We start from the raw sequence: 25,409 nt of genomic DNA, 5'->3' as shown, positions 1-25,409 counted from the left end.
GTTAGACGGTTTGCTGGTGATGAGGAAGAAGTGGTAACACGTGCCGCAGCCTCCCTGACTAATTTTTTCTGTGACGATTTTAGTTATAATCACATTCTTTCCTATTAGAATATTTAATATTACCTTTGTCTATTGTCTCAAACTTTGACCGATATCTGCTCAAATATTTCTGAGTCGAATTATGCATTCCATTAGGTGGAAATACCAAATTCTTAACATTTGAATGTTTTTCTTCCTGGTAGTGCCTGTCAATATCTAACAGATTTATAGCATGTTGATGCCAGCAGAATATTCAATCTGGACAGTATAGAGAGATACATGCAGAACAGGAGACTATGTTGGTATGGTCATATCGAAAGAGTGGAGGAGAGTTCTTGGGTTAGAAGCTGTATAACAGTTAAAGTAAACTGAGAAATTTTGTTTGATGTTAGGCACTTGAATGAAAAAACAGAAGTTCTTTATATTTGTAATAGGAAGAAGAGTTCTTGCCATTAAAGTTTTACAAGGAGAAATCAAAGATTGAAGTTGAGCACTTTCCAAGGAAATAGTGATATGGTAGAAAAAGACTAGCAATGTCTCTTCTCGACGTACATATCCCGACAAACCTGCTTAGCAACAAAATCACACCTCTTCACTGTTGAGGTCCCTAAATGCCAGAAAGCCTTCTACTCTAATAACTTCTTCTCTCAAACAGCTAGACTTTGGAATTCCCTTCCTACTACCTGCTTCCCTAACTGTACTGATATGCAGAAGTTCAAATGTAATGTAAACAAACATCTTGTTAATCTTTCCTAGGCGTGGTCCCAATTAGTAGTCCCTTACGTCCAAGTGGTGATATGCGCTGTTTCGGCTGAAAGTGAGTAAAAAAATAAAGGAAGAGGCTGTAATGAAGAGGAAGCAATTATCACTCACTAGATTGTGATGTTCATGCAAAGAAAGAAAGTCTACTCTGAGCAGCACTTTCCAAGAGGTAGCAGTATAATATTGTCGTCTATATAATTTATGGTTCGCACTTTATCACAAAATGCATGCCAATGGTATATACACCCCGATAGCTGTGGTTTTTGCAATCAAGAAAAGAGAAAAACATTGTTAATGAGCGATTTATTAAGAAAAAAAAGTCCACTGATATTGGCCCACTGCTATGAATTTGGATTAGGTGCATGTGAGCAAGAAAAAGTGAAAGTAGATAACACAAGTAGAGGCATTTGTTAAATCAACAAAGTTTTATTTACATTACAATGATAACTTGACAAGAGAGAAAATTTGGGTTGGTATGTAAGTTGGTCGATGCGGCAACAGTGGAAATGTCACTGACCTTTTCTCTCGCTTTCTCTTTCTGACTTTGTTTATGTCCTATATTGATATCACCTGCATTCCTTAATTGGAATCTGTTTGTTCGCTTATTTTAACATTTTCTCTCATTGTTTCATGATTTCAATTCCTCGATTGGAATTTAGGGTTGATGTCATCACTTAGCAATTCAATTGACATCTGGTTTTGCCCGGATCTGTAATTGCATGTATGCAATACATCCAATATTTTCTGGTGTTGTCCATCACCTATGCAACAGCAACTGCAGTATTACATCTAGCTATAATACAGCTTGCATCAGAAGTCAGATATAATGTGGAGAGGTATAATAATAATCCAATTTTTCCAGGAACTCTGAATTTTTTTTTTTTTTTTACTCAATACAAAATAAACAGCATACACATTTATACGCTAGAAGAATACCTAATTGCAAAATGGGTAAAATTGCAATAATTTTTAAGTTTTGCATTTTTTTTTATGATGCCCCCGTAACAAAGATTAAAATCATGTCAAAATGGATTCTGGGTTTGCTTTCAGCAACCACATCACTTTCACTTCCCTTATTTTGTCCTTTAGTCCTCACATTCCATGAGCGATGTTTCTGACAAAGAGGGAAGAATTGCAGTTTTCTGGATCAGAATCTATTCCATCTTACACTTATTGTTAGCAAGTTTTTAACCTTGAAGTAATATTTTTCTCCTTACATCAAGTGGCTTCATGCCTCATCTGGAGCGCTTTCCTTAAAAAATACAAACTTGGAATATTTGAAATTTTTAAGTTCTGCCAATATTATACCATTTAAAGACAGAGGTGTGCACAGATGTAGATTCCAGATGGACATTGCTCTACATTCTTGTGTCCCATAAAAATGATTGGAATTGTAATTATCACCAAAAACAAAGAATGGCTTACATTCCAGGTCAGGAAGTTTAAATTGTGCAACACAAATAAAAAGGGAACAAATAAATATTTTAAATATTTACATTTCAGGAACGTCAGTCGATATCTTTATAAGAGACAGTTAACATAAATGAGAGAGAGAGAGAGAGAGAATGAGAGAAAAGGCTGATAGTTGTCCAGCGTAGCTGACATTTTTCTGCTATCGTCTGCCCCACCCACCTACACAGCTATCTCTCTCTTGTCGATGGGCAAAAGTTAATTGTAAATAAACTTGTATGTTGACAAAATTCATTTGTGTGCATTTTCAAAGCAACAGCAAAAAGAATTGTCCGGTGTATATATAATTTCGCAAGCATTTGAAAAGGGCCAAACTAGAAAATTCAATAATGCAACACAGGTACCTATTTTGCATCTCTCACCAACTTACTTTTAACTATTTCAAACGTACCTGCTCTCAAATCCTTTATGATCTTATTCAACCAATCAGAGCTTTGATAGCCTCCGGCCACTTTTCCCTTACTATATATAGCATGTCTAAAAAAATACTGAATGATAAAATCTTTATGAACATAACAGTTAAAGTGTAAGTACATTTTTTGAGACATCTTTTATAACATCTTGCCTTGACAGAGTTCAAAACCGGCTTTGAAACCTAGTAGGTGATGCCCTTTTCTCTTCCCTGCAACCTCTTTCTAACAGAAGAGACATAGCAGGCCTGTCTCTGCTCTATCGTTACTGTCATGGGAAATGCTCATCTGAGCTCCAATCTATGGTCTCCCTTTGCCAAACTTTCACAAAAAGCACTCATCTAGCTAAAACCACTATCAACAATTTTCCCCACTCTCTACCGGTGCCTAAATCTAAACGCAGATTCCATGAACAAAGTTTCTTTCCTAGAACTGCCTGCATGTCGAACACTGTTTGACTGGCCTGCTTTCCGGTTGATTACAATATGATATCCTTCAAGTCCAATGTAAACAAATTCTTGTTAAGCCGTCCCCTTAAATAATCCAAATTCTACTCAATCTACACCATTAACAATTGCTGAACTACCACCTTACATTCATTAAACCTTATCCTCGAATGGCCTTCGGTTCTTGATAAGTGATGACTTCCTTGTAAAAAAAAAAAAAAAAAAAAAAAAAAAAATTAGTTTTAGAAAAAAAGGCTAAAACAGAAAAATTGTTTACCGGACAATCTTGCGTAAGACATCAATGGAGACATGTTCCATCCCGCACACGAGTTGTTCCAGTTTGCGAGCAGTCAAAAGCGAAAGTAGTGGGACGGGAATAATCCATGCCATTCCTTCACGAACAGTCATGGCCTGAAATCACAATTCAAAACGAAAACATTTTTTTTAACAAATTTATTGCAAGTAAAAAAAAAAGAAAATTAAAAAAAAAAAAAAAGTGTGTGGTGGGTGTGTAGACAAAACAAAGAAAAAAAAAAAGAAAATCACTCAGTTTTTTATAATTTCTCCAAATCCTCTTCCTCCGTCAAGTCGACTGAAAGATAATTACATATTTAAAATTTTTTTTTTAAAATGGATGATAAAATTGGCAGAAGCACCATTCATAAAATTAAAAATCTAAAATAAACAGATAAACTGTTAAAAAAAACACAAAAAACACTTTAAGATGCAATCATTTTATTAAATGAGGAAAAAAAAGAAAAAGGATTTCTTTTCTTTTTTTCTTTCAACATCTTTGCTTTTTCTCTTTTTGTAATTTAAATGTATCTTAGCAATTTTGGATCTTAGAAAATCCATCATCAGAGACTGAAAAGTCCTTTTTTTTTTTTGTCTCCTCCCCTTTCCCTTGTAAGTTGAATATCCATGCCCTCGTGTTTTTTGAAAGTGCTTTTTTAAAACAATTTATCTGTTTAAGTTGGAGTCTCCAAGAATATGAAACCATCTATGGAGCCAGTAACTTTTTCTCTTTTCTTTTCCGAAATAACAAACAACCTGCCTGACGAAGGTCGATGGTTAAATCAACCAAAATAGTGCACAAATAACACTCAAGATGAGAACAATAGTCCGATGAAAATAAGTAATATAAACAATCAGCCCTCATCTAAAAAAATTCAAAACTAAAGTTTATCTGTTTATTTTAAAATTAAAAAAATGGATAAAGTTATTCAGGTTGTCGACAAGTTTTGCTACCTTGATAACATTAGAGCACAAGGAGGAGCAGGTGCTAATGTAATTGCAAGTTTTTTGGAGTTTGTGGACTAAGTTCAGAGAACTTCTACCATTACTAACCAATAAAGCATTACCACTGTTGACAATGGGTAAATTCAAGCTGTAACAGAGCACGGCCATGTGTATAGTGGCTGCATGTAAATGCTAAGTTATATGCAAAGTGACGTCACGGTAAAGAAAAAGACTATAAAAACAATGTGCACAGACTGATGAGTATGTTAAAGACGTGAGTGACATTACAGTCAGAACAAGAAGTCACGCTTGGCAGGAGAATGAAGAATAAAGGTCTTTTCTAAAAATCTAAAACAGGAGTTGAAGTTCTTTCCTATTCTTTTTCTCCTTTTGTGACTGAATCTACGTGTTGGGTCCCAGGTATATACATATTAATGCATGTGTAAACGTGTATTACATTACAAACCAGGCATGTGTACACAATGTGATGATGTATAGAAGTATAACTTGAACAGTGAGAGTTGAGGACATGCGTTGCATGGAGAGAAATAATATGAGAATGATATGACGTGTAATATGACTTTTCTGTTGAGCTCAGAGGAAGAGTAAATCTGAACAGCTGATTTAGATGTGTGCAAAAGTGGAGACTTTGGTTGTATGTGTATGTTGAAAGAATGGGTCAGAGTGCTTGGCTTAGTTAATGCAGAACAGTTGAGATAGCAGCTTCAGTTCGCAGATGAAGACCAAATAAAAATCTGTCATAGCCAATCAAATTGTAACAAAAACAGAAAGGTCTTTAAAGCAGGTAAGAACCAATCATAGTCATAAAAAAAATGAAATAACAACACGATGTAAGATGGTGGTAGCAACAGATTTTTGCACAGGAGTAAAAGTTACTCAGATTTTCTGTATGTACAACTTTAGAAGAATCATATTAGTCAGAAATACAAAATACTGAAAGTAAATGAAATGGGCACAAAGTTTTTGAAAATACAAATTGAGGATCAGCCAAATAATCAAAGAGTTATAATATTTGAATATAAATGCGAGAAACTGACTTTAGTTTATTATATAGATGTACATAAACGCGTTCATCTCTGACAAACAGGATTTTTCTTCACAACTTGATGCCCTTTCCCTTCCTTCTAAAAAATGAAAACGTAAAAAACTGAATTTTATACAAAGTAAAAATAAAATCTGTAAGGTTTGAAAATAGAAATTAAACAAATGCAAAAAAAAAAAAATCCTGCAGAATTTCTTTCATTTCTTATGTTGCAACTGAATATTTTCTATGAAGAAAAAATAACATTTCAAACGATGTGTGTTTTATGAGTGGTTTATTGTGGATGATAATTTTAAATAAACAAAAATGGATACTTACGCAAAATACAGACCATGCTATTTTTTTTTTATATAGGATTTTCAAATTAAATTTATATTTTGACAGTAATATTTGCGTATTAAATTATTAGGTGAAAGCATAGAATAGTTAATGTTCTCACCCTCACTATGTTACGAATGGGTTTCTAAATAATAATATTATTTCGGTACAGTCTGTATAAGTTTTGTTTTACAGCATATCAACCACTTTTGGAGCATTTAATACTAAAACATTAATTGTAATATGTTAGATTTTGGTTAGCTGTTTTTGGTCTTCCTGTGGAATCTTGTTAAATTTTTTAATTTCTTTCAGGAATTCAATAACTTTTTCTGGATCAATTTTGTTAAAATATCTCCCTTAGACTATTCTACTGGTAATGCTTCATTCAGGCTCGTTTAAAGTCCACACAACCGGTATATTCTGTATAAGTACCCAAAAATGACCAGTACTTTTATTTACAAGATCATCGCGTAAGGAACTAACATTACCCAAAAATGATCCAATTCAAATCTTGAAGATGAGGAGGAGGGGGAGGAGAAGGGAGGAAGGAGGATGAGGATTGTCGTACCTGTTTGTCCATTTCATGGAGTCGGTATTCAACTGAAGCCTCGGCATACTCTTTTCTGTTATGGAATGTCAATGGGATGCTTTTGCCTCCAGACACAATGGGCACCATTTGTCCAGAAGCACTCTGACCTTCAAAGCAGTCCAAAGGAATGTACTGAAAATAGAGAGAAGGGGGGGAGAATAAGAAAAGTTCTTTTGTAATTAATGACAATTAAGAGGCACAAATAAAGACAATCACGTTGAAGAAAAGATCCGGATTTTTCATTTTATTGCATACCATCCTTTTCTTTTTTGTTGTTACTTTGTAACATGTTCTAATAAAATTAGTTATTGTTTGGTTTCTTCTGTTGAAGCTGGAGGTGACTTTTTTTTTAGCTAGTATAGTAGTAATGGTAAGAAGAAGGAAACGAAAAGGGAAATAAAAAGAAAAAGGAAAACGGAAAAAAAAAGCTAGAAAAAGTGATAAAAGACAAAAAAAAAGCAGAGAAAAAAGAAAATGAAAAAGAGAAGGAAAAGAAAAAAGAGAAAAAAGAAAGGAGAAAGAAAAAGGCGAGAGAAAAGGAAAAGAGAGAAAAAAGAGAGAAAAGAGAAAGAGAAAGAAAAAGAAAGAGAAGGAAAAAGAAAAGAGAAAGAGAAGGAAAAGAGAAAGAGAAGGAAAAGAGAAAGAAAAGGAAAAGAGAAAGAAAAGGAAAAGAGAAAGAAAAGGAAAAGAGAAAGAAAAGGAAAAGAGAAAGAAAAGAGAAAGAAAAGGAAAAGAGAAAGAAAAGGAAAAGAGAAAGAAAAGGAAAAGAGAAAGAAAAGGAAAAGAGAAAGCAGGAAATGAAAAAAGAAAAAAAAGAAGAAGAAAAAGAAAAAGAAAAATGAAAACTGAAGAAAAATATAAAGAAGGAAAGAAAATGAAAAGAAATAAAAGAAAACAGAAATGTAGTACAACGGACACTTTCCACTGACCCTAACCTCTTCCACTACAATGGACATAAAATAAAAAATAGGCATGAATATCAAATAAAAATTGCAAAAAATACTCACTTCATGGAAATTGGTTTCGTTCACCCCATTTTCATGGATGTTTCGTATTCCATTCATTGTTTGGACAAAGAAGTTATCAACCTAGAAAGACAAAAATAACATGCAATTTAAAAAATATCCAAGATAACATTTTACAGGTTTGTAGAAGTTAAAATAAATAAATAAATAAATAAATAAAGCAAAATACCTGTCCCAGGACAAATACCCATGAACAACAGCAAAAACCCACTGCATCACTGTAGAAATTTCTTTTTTTTTTATTTGGGAGTCACCACTTATCAAGGCCCGAAGGCTACTCGAAGATAAGTGTTAGTGAAAAACTTTCTATCCAAATAGCTGGCTTTTGCAATTCACTTTCCGTTTTCCTGACTGTACAAACAATCGGAAACTTAAATGTAATGTGAACAAACATTTTGCTAAACAACTCTCTACAAAAATTCATTTAGTATACAAGTTGAGAAGTGTCCTCACACACATTCTCACTTTTATATATAGACTAGTGGGGGTACCCGGCGTTGCCCGGGTATTTGTAGGTGTGTGTGGTGTTAAATAAAAAAGAACCTGGGGGGGGGGTAGGATCGAACCCAAAGCCCTGAGGCGAAGTTTGAAAATAAAATCGGCCAGCCAGAATGAGTTAGTGAAAGATGTTTGAATTTATTTAAGTAAGAATCAAATTGACAGGTGTTCGGCCGGAAGTCGTCGAGCGTTACGATGACGACGACATAGAGTTGTTTGTTATAAGCAAAGTAAAAAAAAGAAAACAATGTTAACACTTAAGCGGAAAAAAAAAAACACAAAAAAACTAACGTAAGGCAAACGAACGATGAAAACAGAAAAACAAACACGTGGAAAATGGCTTAAATAAGCCTGTTTCGATATTAAAATGAAAAAAATCGGTGGGTACCTGGGTGTTTTTAGGTGTCGCTAAGGATAAGCGAAGTAAAATAAAAACAGAAAAATGAACGTTACGTGAAAAATGGCTTAAATAACACTGACTCAATATTTAAATTTAAAAAATCGAAAAAAAAAAAAACCCATCTCACACAATGATTTGAACCCAAAACGTTTAGATAATGAACAAAGGCCTTAACCAACTGAGCTAAAGCGACGTACATGAAATTTGTTTGGTTTTTCAACTATTTAAAGTAAATCAGGTCACGACGTCATCTGACGCATGCGTAGAATCGGTCATTGTCACGAGAGGACCGTTTTTGTTGCCTGTTGAAATTTGTCGATTTCGGGGTGAAAAATTAACATTTTTGGCCAATTTTTCGATATTTTTCGAGCAAAGGATGGAGCTTCGATGTGATACTGAGTTTTCGTCGCGTCTGTCGAAAGTTTTTAGCAGACATCCAAACATACACACAAACATACATACATACATTTTCGCTTTTATATATATAGATTAATATTATATCTCATACATATTGTTAAAATTTCACAAAAATCAGATACAAAGAGATTCCACCCTTTCTTTGACCCTTTAACATAAAAGTAAATTAAACTGAATAAATTCCATATTTAAACCCCTTACACCTAGCAGCTGTGTCCAAAATTCTTAAAGATCAGTTAATTAGTTTAGGAGTGAATCCTGTTCATGCAAATATGGTAGCTTGCTTCAGTCTTGACAGACTATGGATACCCACTGTAAGGGTGCCTGCGTTTGGAATTTTTGAGGCAAGAGTTGCACAATCTCCAACCACGCCTCTCCTAAGTCAGCGTTTTTCAATAGCAGTGGCAAGTGAAGGTTAAGGACAACTGGAAACAATGCCGAGATAAGCGGAGTGTACATACAGCATTTAAAATTTCTAAATGGTCACTCATCTGGTATTAGCCAGGCTCAGTGTTGCTTAACTTTGGTGATCTAACGAGAATCGGTGTGTCAATGTGATCATGCCTACCTTGATAAAGATAAAATCTAATTCATAAACATACTTTGTACGATACAATTAGATAACAAACATTAAAGAAAGATTAAAATAAAAATAAAAAAGCAAATGTCCCTCCCCCTCCTCCTCTGACCTTGTTTTTCTTTCAGATTGTTTTCAAAATGGTGGACAAGATGGATGCTATTTTGTTACCCATTAAATTTGATTTCCTTATCTTCTACTATTATATAAAAGCAACTTTGTGTGTGTGGGAGTTCGTTCCCTATGGACTCTGAAATAGCTGGGCCGATTTTTATGAAATTTCATACAAAGGTACTTTATGTCAGTGTTAAATAGGTTTTGTATTGTCTTCGATAAGTATTGATAATCAAAAAATCTGATGAAAGAAGGAACAGGCAATTTGGACTCAAGTTAACGCCTTATATAGACTAACATCACAATTGCATTTGAAAAGTTTTATTACCACACAAGCAGAAAGGCCCGATATATAAACTCAACAGTAGTTTCTTTGATATGATAGGGGAATGTTAAAAATTAATGTTTTTGTTTAGAGCACAATTAATAATACCTTTTAATTCAAGCCGTTGTACATAAATACAATTTTATAAAATTAACAGTAGGTTCTCTACAGTGCAATGTAGGCTATAATGTATCATGGACTAAGTCAGTCAATGTGGGGAGGCATGTAAAGCTTCCTCCTGGTGCACCATGATGGATCCCCAACTAGAGCAGGCAATCAATCGATTTGATTGAAAATGAACAATTTCACTGATTTCAATGACAATATTTATTTAATGTTATGGGGGTGTGAAACATTTGTTGATCATCATTCAATCCCGGCCAACGTCAGGTTTCCCTGCTAGTTTAAAAATCAAACTACTTAATCATTTTACATGAATTTTGGAATAATATATTTTGCAAAAAGGGAAGATGGAACTGAGAAGGGGAGGAAGAGAGAAAATGTTGCTCCTCCATAGCTCAGTAAAGGCTTAGTTATGCCTCAACCCAAAGGGAGACAGAAAGGTGGGGAAAGTGAGGTCAAAGCTGACAACAAAAGTGAGAGATGTCACTGTATTTTCCCACATTCATAATAGAGGAGAACGGGAAACCAGAAACATAGACAAGAACTTTAAGCCTAGATCAGAGAACAGGTATTACACTTTGAAATATTTATTTGCACAAATTAAGCACAAAGCCATCGAAATAAACTTCAACATTGTGCTTCTTGCAGCAATATATTTTGCTAAGAAAAAAAATTGCCGCAAACACTTGGTTTACTTCTGAGAATCCATGCGATTCAATCAAAAAAAAAAAAAAAAAAAAAAAAAGGAACCTGACAGACACAATATTACGGCTTGTAATGGTTGAGCAAACATGGTCAACTGTTCAGACATGACTGACAGTTCTGAAAAATGGATTATAAGTGGATATGTAAAAAATGCAATTTAAGTAAAAATAATGTAAAAAATGCAATTTAAGTCAAAATAACATAATGTAATTAAGTGGCATGTTGAAATTAGTAAAAAAATTTTTAAATTACGAAAAATGATAGAATAGAAATTACACACAAAAAAACATTTATTGAATAATGCAGTTTTATTGGTTTGGACCAGGGTTTCCCAACCTTTTTCGGCAAACGTTCCCCTAGAACGCTTGGATACTTACTACCGACCCTCCTCCCTACATGCATCCTTACATAATAATCTTAGTAGTAGTGGTAGTACATAATTAAAGTGAAAATAATTCAATATAGCTTTGTCAACATTACTGTGTGATTCTTGAAGTAATTTTTCCAATTAAAAGTAAGTATGATGCAGTCAGTTTCCACATATGAATCCCAAAGAAAATGGGTTGAGAAAGTCTACTAATGTTATTATAAGTTCTGTCTTTCATCACCCCCTAAAGAATCTTAGAGACCTCCTATACAATAAATTTGACCATCGCCCACCTGAAGTCTTGAAATGCCCCCTCCCTACCCCCGGTGGGTGGTACGGACCTCGTTAAGTTGTTGGTTGGTTAAAACTATGAAGTATGAAAAACTGATTTATCTCCCTTGTTTTGTTGACTTAACGCTATTTCAAATTAGAAACTAGTGGATTGATAATGTTTTTTTTATAAAAAAAATAATTCAAGAAGACCTCTTGTAATTTTTTAAACTTTTATTAATCTCGCCATAACATGTTATTATGTAATAGTGTTTTTAGTTAAAATGCATTTCTTAGATTTTTTTAGATATCCACTTATAATGCACACACACCAAAAACTAAAAACGTGCAAAACTCTGTCTTTTTTCAAATTCTGACATTATTTCTTTGAGAAATTTTACAAATGAAAGCACTTGTACAGGAATACATTCAATTCCTTTCTTTTACATTTTAAAACAATTTCATCTTTTGTCCGCCTTATGAAAAAAAAAAAAATACAGAAAAATCTGTATGATTTACGTACCCGTGAGAAAACAAAAATATCATATTTCAAAAATATTGAATAGTTTTATTTTTGAAAAAAGAAAATCAAATTTTACAGGTAACCAAAAAGCAACTATCTTGCATCACCATTTTGAAAACTCAAAAAACGAAGAGATCAATCATGATTTATGTCGTAATGCCTACGAAATTCTTTTTAATCACTTGCAAGTAATTTTCTTTATAAAAATATAACTACTTGATCAATTTATGTGATTTTTGGAATATGATATTTTCGCATCACGGGTGAGTACATTATACAGATTTTTCTGTATTTTTGTTTTTTAACGTAGGGGAAATTCTAAACATGAACCACATTTTCATTTAACGTATGACATCTTTGCACATAAAAACCTTACCAACGAAATACTTACATCTTCAAGATCATTGACATTCAAAAGCATTCCCGCCAGTAGTTTCCAAACGCATGGAGCTAAATGGAGATCCAAGGGTTTCTTGGTGCGAATCGCCACACCAAATAATATGCCAAGGAATTTCAGCATATTCATGTGTTCTTCTGATGATAGGGAGGGATTTAATAAAAACCTGCAAATAAAAAAAATTTTTTTTTAATTTAAATTCCAAAGTTCGTAAAATATCTCAGAAACTCAAAGACTATCTTAAAACATAAACACATATGAATCCCTGTGGCGCAAGTTTTGACATAAAAGAAATTGAAGAAAACAGACCACGTATAAACACCCCCGTGTATATACGAAGAAATTTCCTTTTATTTATTGAAAATATGACATTACCTATCTCGATTGTTTCCTGATTCATGCCGTTCATTTGGTGTTGGAATCAATAATGGTACAAAGCCTTTCTCAAGTTCCTGAAAGAAAGAATCAAAACTTTAACATTACTTTTTTGGAATTTTTCACTTTTTTTTTTTTTTTTTTACACAGTGATCACCACTTATCAAGGCCCGAAAGCCACTCAGGGATAAGGGTTATTGCAAGTACATTACGTTAGTGTGGAGATTTGATGAAGTGTTTAATTAAGGCGGCGGTTCATTAGGAATTTGTTAAAATTGGACTTGAAGACATCCAAGTTGTAGTCCGGAGGGAAGCAGGCAGACGGAACAGAGTTCCACAGGCGTGCAGTTCTAAGAAAGAAGCTTTGTTCATGGAATCCGCGTTTTGATTTAGGCACAGATATAGAGTGGGGGAAGTTTTTCACAGTGGATTCAGCTAGACAGGTGTTTTTCGTGAAAGATTGGCGAGGGGGGACCAGAGATTGGAGTTCAGACGAGCACTTGCCATGGAAATAACGATAAAACAAGGATAGGCTCGCAACGTCTCTTCTGTGGGAGAGAGGTTGCAGGGTAGAGAAAAGGGCATCCTCCACTAAGCCACAAAGTCTATTTTGTACTCTGTCAAGGCAGGATAGGCTGTTTTTTGCAGCCCCCGCCCAGATATGGCAACAGTATTCCATCCTTGGACGTACTTGGCTTTTATATAGATAGAGAATTGCATCAGTAGTGAGATATCTTCTGGAGCGGTAGAAGGATCCCACCATCTTTCCAGCGACCTTGGCAACAGACTTGATGTACATGTTCCATTTCAGATCAGGAGTAAAGGTCAAACCCAGAAGCTTGTCAAAACACGGGGCCTCACCCAGACGAGAGCCATCCATCACAATTGATGCCAGCTGGGGATCAGAGCATTGATGATGTAAGGATAGGAGTTTGGTTTTGGATGCATTAAATGTAACCAGCCACATCTTCCCCCACTGAACCACACGCTCGAGATCAGAGGAGAGAGAATCAGAGAGAACTTTGTCATTTACAGCCTTTGATGTGTTGCCGTAGATGGTCGTGTCATCAGCATAGATGTCAACGAATGATTTAAGTATGTGTTTAGGGAGGTCATTGATGTAGATCAGGAAGAGAGTTGGGCCTAGGATTGACCCCTGAGGGACTCCAGCATTTATATTGCAGGCCTCCGATTTTTGTCCATCTACCACTACTCTTATGAGCCTATCGGAGAGAAATGATTTAATGATTGAGAAAACATTTCCAGTTATACCGTAGCTGGAAATCTTGTTAAGTAGACCCTTATGCCATACCTTGTCGAAGGTCTTTGATATGTCAAGAGCAATTGCCCTAGAAAGGAAGCCTTTGTCAAGAGATTCACTAATCCTGTGGGATATAACCGTCAGCACATCTGCGGTAGATCTTGCAGAGCGGAAACCATATTGTGTGTCACTAAGAAGGTTATTCCTGCGGAGGTGGTTGACTATTTCTCTATTTAATATGGATTCCAGCAACTTACTCATAACACACAGGAGACTTATAGGTCTGTACTGAGAGGGAGAGGACTTCTCACCTTAATTCTTAAATACAGGGCAAACGGATGAGGTCTTCCAGGGAGTCGGAAAGCACTTCTCCTTAAGGCAGCGCTTAAATAGTTTCGTAAGTATGGGAGCAAGTTCTGGTTGAAGCTTTTTTAACACTATAATTGGGATGCCATCAGGGCCAGTTGCTTTACTGGAATCTAGGTTCTTTATTAGCTTGGCGATCTCATGCACGGATATTTGTATGTTACCTAGCTTGTTATGTGTTATAGGAGGAAATATGGGGATTTGATTGCTTTCGTCGCACAGGGTAGAATTAGCTGCAAAGTTCTTTGCAAATAGTTTGGCCTTGTCTGACGCTGACGAGATGACCTCTGGTCCATTGATAATGGTTGGGATAGAACGCACACTTCTGTTCAGGATCCTATTTGTTATTTGCCAAAACTGGTGGGATCCAAGCCGCTGATCAGCTACCTTGGATTTAACAGACTGGGCATATAGCTCTCTTGCATTTTTTATTACTCTTTTACAGTGGTTGCTAGCAGACCTGAAAGCAGCTTTAGTCTCAGCGCATCTATTACGTTGGTAGCTATAGAAAAAGTGATTTCTGTGCGTAATAGCAGCAGCACATTCTGAGGAGAACCATGGCTGGCTGTGAGGTTTTTGTTGGAATTTTTTAGATGGTATGAATTGGTCTATGCCTACAATTAACCATTCGGTCAGATCTGATACTATAGAGGACACTTCCTTTTTAAACATGGAGTGCAGAGGTAAATCAGATATGAATGTACGGAAGCTATCCCAGTCAGCCATAGAGTATCGGTATACAGTATGGTGGAGGGGTACGTCTGGGGGCTTCTTACATTTCATTTTTATCTTAACTGATACGACGGAGTGATCGGAGGATCCTAGAGGAGAATGAACGGTACATGAACATAGCTCAGGGGACGTTGAGAGAAAAAGGTCTAAGAGGCTAGCATATTGATTGGGTGTATCGGGCACAAGGGTGGGTTCGCGAACAATCTGAGTAAGGTCATAAGCAATGGCAAAATCATGACAAAACCTCCCCTCATCATCTGTCTTATTTGAATGGGTCAGCCATTCCACGTTATGGACGTTGAAGTCACCACAGATGTGGATGTTAGCCGAGGGATGTGAAGACAGTATTTTGGATAATTTGGATTATTCCGACTACTCTTGGTTGTTATTTTCACAATGTTTTCGTTTTTTTCAAAAAAATTTTTTTTTATTACATTTTCACCCCCAAACAAGGCACAATGCCACTTTTATGTAGGGAGCTACTATCTGGGACAAAAGTTGCAGGGGTACCGTATCGGGAGTTGAGCAGCAAAATGTCTGTTTACATTACACTTGAACTTCTGCATGTCAGTAAGTTGGGTAAGCAGGAACCCGGAAGGGAATTCCAAAGTCTAGCAGTTCTGGGGAAGAAACTATTAGAGTGGAAGGCTTTCTTACATCTAGGGATCTCTGTGTAGGGGTGAGATTTTGCTGCTTGTCAGGTTTGCCAGGGGTATTTACATCGAGGAGGCACAATGAGCATTCACTAATAAAGTACTTGTAAAACAAGCAGAAGAATGCAACATTTCGTCCATGGGATAGAGATGGAAGCTTAGATGACAGTTCAGAACCTATCAGGTTGGCGACTCTCTTTTGAACCCTGTCCAGGAGTGAGAGACTAGTAGCAGATGCACCAGCCCAAATATGACAACAATACTCCATACATAGGCGAACTGCGGCCTTGCAAAGGTACAGGGTACTACCAGGCTATGTAATCTCCAACCTTTTAAGAACTATGAATAATGTGACTTTGTATATTTTTTTAACATTTGTTTTTTTTTTACCAGTTAAAATTTGAAATAGAGAAATAAAAAAAATAAACATGTATACTGCTGCTTTTTAAGTTATAGTTTAAAAAAATACAAGAGAACATTAAAACTTTTATATGAACTACTTTTAAGCTAAATAAATATTGATCTGATTTTAAATATTTTTTAAAACGTATTTATAGCTTTGTTTCAAATCTGGATACATAAATAATGAAATTAAATAAAAATGAAAAGTTTGCCATGTCAGCTCAAATACTATTTAGGTCCGAAATTTAAAATCCAAGAAAATAAGTTTATGTTAGATTCATAGGTATGATATAAGCAATCGCAATGATAAGGATATCACCATGAAAACAAAATATACAAATAGGGATAACTGTTCTCTCACAAAAATTTCAGGCAAAATTTTTTTTTTTTAATAATTTTTATTAACTTTTAAAAAAATTGATAAATAAAAAAATTACACTAAATCTTTAAGATGAACCACTTTTAAGCAAAATAAAATAGTTTTTTAAAAAAAAATTTGTTTAAATAATTTAAATTATTTTTGGGCATCAGAAAACATGGACCAATTTTTCCAATACTGATTCTGATATCCTAAAAAGTTTAAATTTTTTATTTTATTTCCAATTCTGATTTATCATCCCAACACTAATATATATATATATATATATATATATTCAACAGAATACAGACAACTTACCTGACACATCTCCGTGATGGTATCATCGAAGACGCCACCTGCATCGTCTGCCCCTTCACCAATCAGTTTCACTTTCCAAGCTCTGGCTGGTAACCTTAATTCTTCAGGTCTCATCTTCACCACCTGCCGAGCAACTTGAACAAAGATCGGCTTACATTTCTTACCTCTGCAAGTAAATTAACAATACCATTTCAGAAGTATTTTTGAAGGAAATAAATACAGGATTACGTTTTGGAATTTTTTTTAGATAGGATTAAGATTGCTTGGATTATTTCGACTACTATTCTCATCGAGGTTGTAAGTTTCACGTTTCAACTGATGCAACCTCTGATCTGTTTCGAGTGTATCTTAAATGATTTGGGAAAGGTTCATTTCAAAATGTGCATCAAGATTCCTAAATTTGTCATAAAGATGCACCCGAACAATGTCAGAGGTTACAAAGTTGGTATTTTCATATTTGTTTGGCACAGGTTCCTCCGAGACCTTCATCTAGTGCAGTAGTTCCCAACCTGTAGGTCGTCATCCTGAATGGGGTCGCAATGCCATGTGGATGCAAATTGAATCTGAGTTGAATGTGAATATTATCTAAAGCGAAAAACTGATAAATTGCAGCTAAAAAAATTTGGGACAAGTTCCATAAAATCCCCAGTAATATCAGAAATCAGAAATTAAAGAAAATTGCCGGTGTCTGCACACACCACCATGTAGTCCCCGTACGGAATCGCACCTAATTCTGGTTTGATGTCCTTTAGAGGTTGTATTTTAGTTCTATTTTTATTTTTTACTTTTTAAATATAGAAGCCACTCGAGGATAAAAGTAAAAGTAATGAATGGATGGTTAAATGATGAAGAATATTATGAGACGATTAAAATGATTTATGGAATTCATAAAGCTAGATTACTTATGGCAGTGATTCCCAACTTGTGGGTCATGACTCCAACGGCATGAGGTCGCCAATTGATTTGGAGCTGAATGTGAATATTATATAAAATACGATGAAAAACATGCACCTACAAGAATTTGATAAATGTTCTCTAAAATTTCCAGTAATATCAGAAATCGCAATAAGAAATCGTTCCCAACAACTTTGTGATTCAGCATTCTTTGAACTTTTCAACCTTAAAAACAAATTGCAAAATCAATCAAATGTAGAAGATGACTTGAACTGTGCTATATCGGCAACGGAGCCGGGGATAATATATTGAACTGTGCTATATCGACAACGGAGCCGGGGATAATATATTGAACTGTGCTATATCGACAACGGAGCAGGGGATAATATATTGAACTGTGCTATATCGACAACGGAGCCGGGGATAATATATTGAACTGTGCTATATCGGCAACGGAGCCAGGGATAATATATTGAACTGTGCTATATCGACAATGGAGCCAGGGATAATATATTGAACTGTGCTATATCGACAACGGAGCAGGGGATAATATATTGAACTGTGCTATATCGGCAACGGAGCCGGGGATAATATATTGAACTGTGCTATATCGACAACGGAGCCGGGGATAATATATTGAACTGTGCTATATCGACAACGGAGCAGGGGATAATATATTGAACTGTGCTATATCGACAACGGAGCCGGGGATAATATATTGAACTGTGCTATATCGGCAACGGAGCCGGGGATAATATATTGAACTGTGCTATATCGACAATGGAGCCAGGGATAATATATTGAACTGTGCTATATCGACAACGGAGCCAGGGATAATATATTGAACTGTGCTATATCGACAACGGAGCCAGGGATAATATATTGAACTGTGCTATATCGACAATGGAGCCAGGGATAATATATTGAACTGTGCTATATCGACAACGGAGCCAGGGATAATATATTGAACTGTGCTATATCGGCAATGGAGTCAGGGATAATATTGCTAGCTAAAAAGCTGAATACAAGTCATCTCATTAAAGTCAATTGATAAACATACTTTAAATAATGGTGAAAATTTGTGTTTGAATAATTTTCAATTGGTTTACAATTAATTTTTTGTAGCAGTTTTTTCTAATGTTTTATGAATAACTTCAAAATTAATCATGAACTTACAGAATAGATAGTTACTTTGCCAATAAATAATCTAAAATTCAATAATTGCAGTATATGACAGTTTCTTTTACAAAAAAAAAATGAATGTATATACAAAATATTTTAAAGATTGGGGTTGCTTCCTGATTGCTTGTTATAAAATGGGTCACCATATTTGGAAGATTAAGAACTACTAGTGTTTACTTTTGTTGACGATAGCTTTTATTAGTGAATGACGGGCTTGGAGTTTTATATCTTTAGCTTCCAATTAATTTCTTTTTTTGAAATTTTTGAGATAAGGATTGATGTTTTATAGTTTTGGAATTACTGTTCTCATCTTGGTGTTATTTTCAAAATATTTTAAACAATTTAAACTCTGACCTTTGAATAACTAAGAATAACGATGCTGATGAAATAAGAACAATCTATTCACATGAATTAAATAGAGTTCAGTTTTAAATTCTGTATAGCTTTCCGAGTTCAACCAAGATTCCTAAGTTCTAAAAGATGAAGAATGCCGGATGTTACATCAGCTGAAGAGTGAAAATAAAACCCAAGATGAGAATCGTAGTTTGAAAATTCTAAATATTGATTATAGAAAGTGTTCATATTTTCAAAATGATTCACTTGAAGAAGGTCGAAGGTTACATCAGCCAAAATGTTGTAAATACAACATCACAATAAAAATATTACGAGGGACATTCCATAAGTAATGCCTTGTATTTTTTAAAATTCCGCCCAAATGGATCAGAGGGGATTTCAAATTGCATTGTTATGATGACTGAACTCATGCATTCATGACCTGAAAGTTTTATCTCTCTGTTGCAGATATTGACGGTCTGAAACTTAAAGAAAGCAATTCTTGTCATGGGTGTGTGTCAGAAGTGGGAGGACGTATTAAAGCAGTGAATTGATGAAGTCCACTAGACAAACAAGCTTCGACAAAAGAAGCAGGCAATATGTCTGACAATTCTGAAGAACACATGTCATAATAGTATCTATAAAAAAGACTGAGACTAGCAAGTTACAGTGAAAAAGAAAGGGTGAGGGTGGGCAGTAAAAATTACTATTCTAAAATTTTTAGTTTTCTAGTTATACAGAAATAAAAGTTATTTAGAAAAAAACAAACAAACAAAAATATAAGAAAAAGAAAAACAACGACTAAGTCACGAAACATGGAAAAAAAAACAAAAAAAAAAACTTACCTTGTTGGAAGTCTCTTTACAGTAACGAAAGGTCCAAAGTTCTTCCCTTGGACCATCGTTTTACCAAGGGCTCTGACCATGGGCAGAGTGTAAACTTGTGGAGACAATAGAGGACGCATGGGGCCACTAATGATGCTACTTAATCCAAAGTCAAAATAACCCATGTCACCCTACAAATGAGAAAGACGAAGGAAAATTAAGAAAATACAAATGTTCTTTATGGAATCCCTATTGACTTACCCCCGCCCCCAATTCCACGATAGTAGCGAGGGAGACACAAGGTTTATTTTTAATGTAAAAGTGTGACGAGCATGCATGGAATCGCTCAAGAATTATGAGTCAATGTCTTAGTTAGGTCTGCCTACGGTAAAAATGAGTTTGTCCAAGAGCTATAAAAATTCAACACCAGAGTCGTGTCATGGGAGTTGTTTCGATGGAGTTGTTTGGGATTGTGTCACAGAGGTGTTTGGGTTTGAATCGATGGAATTCTTTGGCATCACATCAGACCATTTCGATGGAGTCGTTTGGGTTCAAATCAACGGAGTTGTTCACATTGTGTCAAGTCATGTGAATGAAATTGTTCAAGACCATGCCGGAGCATGTGGATGGATTTGTCTGGAATTGTGTTTAGTCATGTATAACGACATCGTTTGGTTTCCATTTATTATCCAGTTGACTTGATGGTTGTCGCACTTGTATGACAACAATCTTTTTTGTGTTTCTCTCTTCCCTCGTGAAGCAACATAAGGAACATCGAACTCCCGACAAAAGGGGTGCGCTGGATGAGGACAAAGATAAAAATTGTAAAAATAAAAATTGTTTAGAACTTCTTCACTGACAGAAAACAGAACAGATATTACACTTTGATCTCGGCCTTCAGGTTGAGAAGTGTATTGGAGTCATCTATTAAAAAGATAAACATTAAAATTAAAAACGTGGTTGCTCAGAATTCCCTTTATATTGAAATGCTGAAGAATCTTTATGATGTACGTCTCCATGATGGAACGATTGCATTCCAAAAATCACATAAACCGATCAAATAGTTTAATTTTTATAAAAAAAAAACCTTTTTAAACAACTTTAATGATAAAATGATTGATAAAATCGTTTTTAAACAACTTTAAATGATTAATGGGAAATGGTAGACATTACAAGGTTGATCTCGCAAGTTTGAATTACTGTGGGAGTTATCTGCCCTTGTTTCTTAAAGATGGCAGTACAAGACAATCAGCCTCTTTTTGCTTACGCATAAAATTTGGTTTGGTTAATTAAGAACAATATCAGATGTATATCTTTTTTCTCTCCATGAGGAGCTAATGTCTTGGATTAATACCACCAGTAAAATGAAGAGAAAAAAAATTCTCTGAATAAGTTATCTTAGCAATGAAAATCTCCAAAAATAAAAATAAAAATAGAAAAACGATTTTAATCATTTAATAAAAAATTATATAACATTATTGTTGTGGAGACGCCCACTAATTAGCATATGTGGGTGAAAAGATATAGATAAAGGTATCAAGTCAGCAAGACCGGGAAGCTGTGTTCGAATGCCGGATAGGCAAGACGTATGTGCCGGTTGCTCCATAAAAGACTGTAACACGCCCTTTGCCGGACAATCTTCCAACTGCAGTACAACTGCACCTTTGTAAATATGTATTTTATTTTCGTCTTAATATATTTGTTTTACCTTTACTTTCTGCGTTCGTGTTGCTATTGATACAGACACAACAATTATTCAGTTTTCTAAATGTTTATTTTATACTTGTGCTCAACTTAATCAATACTGTAACAAAGTATCCATCCATACTTACATGGTTTGGGATGAGGTTGAAAAGACGCCAGGATGCATACATCAAATTGGAGAAACGATGCAACAGCTTCAGGCGTGAGCGAATATCATCAATAGCATGTTCCTTGAGTAAGGCATATTGAGGTGGAATACTTTCTGGCGTACCCAGCTGTAATTCTGTCGGACTTCCTCGGGTATGCCGCACTGGTGGAGGCGCAGTCCAAGCACAACAGTGTGTACGGCCAACCGAGATCTAAATTAAAGGAACAGAAAAAAAACAAAAAAAAACACTGAAAATTTTTCATAGAATTAGCAATACAAGACACCATAACGTTCAGCACTGGGCAAGTCACACATTGCTACTTAATTTGACACTCAGTCTTTAAATCAGTAATAAATACATTTCTTCTACCTCCATCAAAATAAAACTTATAGAACTGGATTCACAATAAAATTTTTCGTGTTTCTATACATTTTTTTTTTAAGTAAGATTACCATATCTATTATTTTTAAAATTGTTGTAGCGGGTATCGACATTGTCATGATGGAATTGACACATAATAATGAAAAAGTGCTCAATATCCTTAGTATAGCAGGTGTGTCCAAACGGATCTTCATGTCGACCCAGGCAACACCGGGTATCCATGCTAGTCTTCTATTATATATAAATCTCAGTCTGCGTGTTTGTATGTCCGCTATAAACTTTTGTCATCCGCATCGAACCAGTACAATTAAAAACAGCGATTTCTCTGACACACATTATTGTAAAATTAGAATTAGATCGTCAAGTATTTCATACAGAATTGTCGTTTTATTAGAAGCGGTGGTGGTGGTGGTGGGGTGGGGTCCAGTAAAAATCTTTATTTCGAAGCTGTTTGTTAATTGATCATACGCGAATCGTCGGTTCGTCCTTTTATTTTAAAAAGCTATATCTGTGATGTTTTGGTCCATACTTAACTTTTGGTACAAACTTAACTTTTGCAAGTTCGCACCCACCGTGTGGCATTTTTTTCTTTTCTCTCTCCTATCTTTGAAAATTCTCAACTTTCTTGAGCTTTATACGTTTTCTTACCTGCCGAATATTTTGACCAGATAGCTGCGCAATCTTTATTGGTTCTCGACTGCTGTTTGTATCACCGTTTCCCAACTGTCCTTCGGCATTGCTGCCCCATACCCAAACATCTCCTTCCTTTGTCAGTACCATTGTATTCTCTGAGCCAACGTCCACGTCAGTCACAAAATAGTCAGCCAAAGCCGGGACTTGCTGAGGTTTGGTGTGGTTGCGACAGAGCGGCTCTGGCAAACCAGTATAACACTCTGAAATAATAAATAAATAAGTTAATAAATAATCATCAACCCAGGTTTTATGTTGGTTTTAGTCTGAAACTGCCACCTTGCTTAGAACACTGCATCCCCTTCCCCCATGTTGCTTTGGTTGTTTTATTTTATTGTATATCAACCTTTGACGGGTTATTTAATGTTGAATCCAGCAATTTTGGAAAAAGATTATATGCTTCAAGTTCTTTATATCTTAAAATATTTATTCATGATTACGTAATTTTTGGAATATGAAATTTTCTTTCCGTCAAATATCATACTTTTTGTTTCGTTATGGGAATGGACACCATAGAGATTATTATTTATTTCTGTTTTTTAATAAATTGTTTCCAGCTATTAACATTTCAAAATTATTTAATCATCATCATCGGTTTAATGCTTGTTCTACACGCTGATATGTGTTGGATAGAAATAAAAAATTGACTTTCAAACTAATCTTTCTCAAGCCAGATTTTTATTTATCCATTTATCTCAGGTTCATTCATATCACTTCCTGCTGTGATTTTCTTGAATTTTCCCTATAGACTGAACTTGCTAGCTCAAATATTCTACATCTGAGCCAAGAACTCTCATCTATTTTTTTAACGTGGCCATACCATCAAAGTCTCCTATTCTGCACACATCACTCTTGACTGTCAGCTCATCCTCTGAGCTCATCAGAACTAAGCCCGTCTTTAAGACTAACATTACAAATACATTGTATTATTCTGATAGCACTTCCATCCAAGCAATACATGTGTATTTTATACAAAAGGTTCAGACATATTTTGTAAATAAATAATTTACAATTCATAATTTCTAATGAAACCACATAGATGAGACCCTGACAGATACTAGCATTCCAGGCAAGAGTGGACCTAGAACTAACGATCCTGTTTTGGTATAGCATCCACTCTGAGTGGGTTGATCCAGCTCCCCACTTCAGAAAGTTTCTAGAAAATATTAAACAATCCCCAGTCTTATGCAGGAAATATGATGGTGACAATGTTAGTTTTTGCAGAGAGATGGCATTCTCCTCCCCCATGTAACAGCTAGTAATCCTAAATGGTCACCTATACACAATAAAGTAACTCACAGTCTCTAAATCAGGAGAGGCTTCCTGTATATACTTTCACGTATATACATTCATGCTAGGTTAAAAACCAACCCCATTTCTAACCCCTTGGTCTTCTGAGAAGGTAATTATATAAGGACCCCAACCAAAGCCACAACCACAGTACTATTAAAAAACAGTAAGGTTTAGGACCAAATAATTTGGCAAATTTTTCTAACTCATGAAGGGAAATATTTGTGCCAAATTTAAAGTAATTTGGTATCGGTAGGTGTAATGGCCTGGTGAATTGACATGGAATGACCCTATATGTAATTGAATGCATTTCTTACAAATAATCATATATATATATATATATATATATATATATATATTACAAATAATCATATATATATATAATAGAATTGTTTTCTTCTATGAAAATATTTTTGAATAGTTTATTATTTTAATATAATGCGAGTGTTTTCGGTGCTTATGCATCTATGGTACCATGCTATTTTTTTTTAATAGTAATCCATTCTGTTACTTTTTTACTCATATCATGTTTAATGTTTGTGCAAAATTTCAAAAACTTTTAAAGCGTAGTTATTGAGAAAAGTGCAGACAGACGAACATACAAGGGTAAATTTATAGGGTCCACCCACTTTTTGTCGGGGGATAAAAAATTTAAATAATAAAATCATAGTAAAAATAATAGTAATATTAATAATGAAGATAAAATACAGTAATAAAGTTTGAATGAAATGATTAAATGAAAATGACATATGGAGACTATAGTACTATTGCCATAAATTAAAAGCTTTGAGTACCGTTGTCATAAACAAAAATTAAAGAATAAAAGAAATAACAGGACAATAGTACTATTAAATAAGCAACAGTATAATTACTGTAAAACAAAGCAATGTTTTTAAAGTTGCTAGCAGTTGTAAGGTAAAGTACTACAGGTCGTAATTGTGCTAAACATTAATGAAATTAATAAAAAGGTAGTAAAACTAATATCACTAACATATGGTCCGTTCATTCTGCATGCTAGCAATCAACATTCTATATTTTTAAATGAAAATCACCACTTATCAAGTCCTTAAGGCCACTCGAGTATAAGGGTTAAAATGTGTCAGGTGGTCGGTGAGACAACACCGTGATGATCTGTATTGTGGAAATTGGGTAGAAGAAGATTATTTAAGAGGACGGCTCAACAAAAAGTTGTTGACATTGGACTTGAAAATGACCATGTTGTAGTAAGCTGAATAGCAGCTCCACGGTCTAGTGTTCCATAGATCGGCAGTTCTAGCAAAGAAACTTTGTTCAGAAATTGTTGAAAGTGGTTGTAGCTGATGAGGGGCTGCTGTGAATGTTTAACAGGGAAAGAGTGAACCATAGACTGGCGCTCAGTTAAACACTTGCCATGAAAATAATGATAGGACAGAGATGGAGA

The 25,409-nt window shown here is 34.9% G+C and overlaps 1 protein-coding gene across 4 annotated transcripts in view; it reads right to left on the bottom strand.

Annotated features, from left to right (window-relative positions):
* The window catches only part of LOC145248252 (putative E3 ubiquitin-protein ligase HERC1), a 335,131-nt gene that overhangs the window by 1,904 nt on the left and 307,818 nt on the right, over positions 1-25,409 (bottom strand). For all 4 annotated transcript variants that reach the window (XM_080110122.1, XM_080110124.1, XM_080110123.1 and 1 more), the window contains 9 exons: positions 22,658-22,902; positions 21,608-21,838; positions 19,797-19,966; positions 16,543-16,708; positions 12,453-12,529; positions 12,072-12,243; positions 7,344-7,424; positions 6,316-6,468; positions 3,405-3,538 (listed from right to left, as the gene is read on the bottom strand). In XM_080110122.1, the coding sequence (XP_079966248.1) occupies positions 3,405-3,538; positions 6,316-6,468; positions 7,344-7,424; positions 12,072-12,243; positions 12,453-12,529; positions 16,543-16,708; positions 19,797-19,966; positions 21,608-21,838; positions 22,658-22,902 (1,429 nt within the window). The remainder of the gene's footprint in view (positions 1-3,404; positions 3,539-6,315; positions 6,469-7,343; positions 7,425-12,071; positions 12,244-12,452; positions 12,530-16,542; positions 16,709-19,796; positions 19,967-21,607; positions 21,839-22,657; positions 22,903-25,409) is intronic.

Source organism: Euprymna scolopes, chromosome 26 (assembly GCF_053919585.1).
Source record: "Euprymna scolopes isolate OS-2025 chromosome 26, ASM5391958v1, whole genome shotgun sequence".
Taxonomy (NCBI): Eukaryota; Metazoa; Mollusca; class Cephalopoda; order Sepiida; family Sepiolidae; genus Euprymna; species Euprymna scolopes.
The sequence above is the reverse complement of the archived record's forward strand: the minus strand, read 5'-3'. Positions and strand labels throughout refer to the sequence as shown.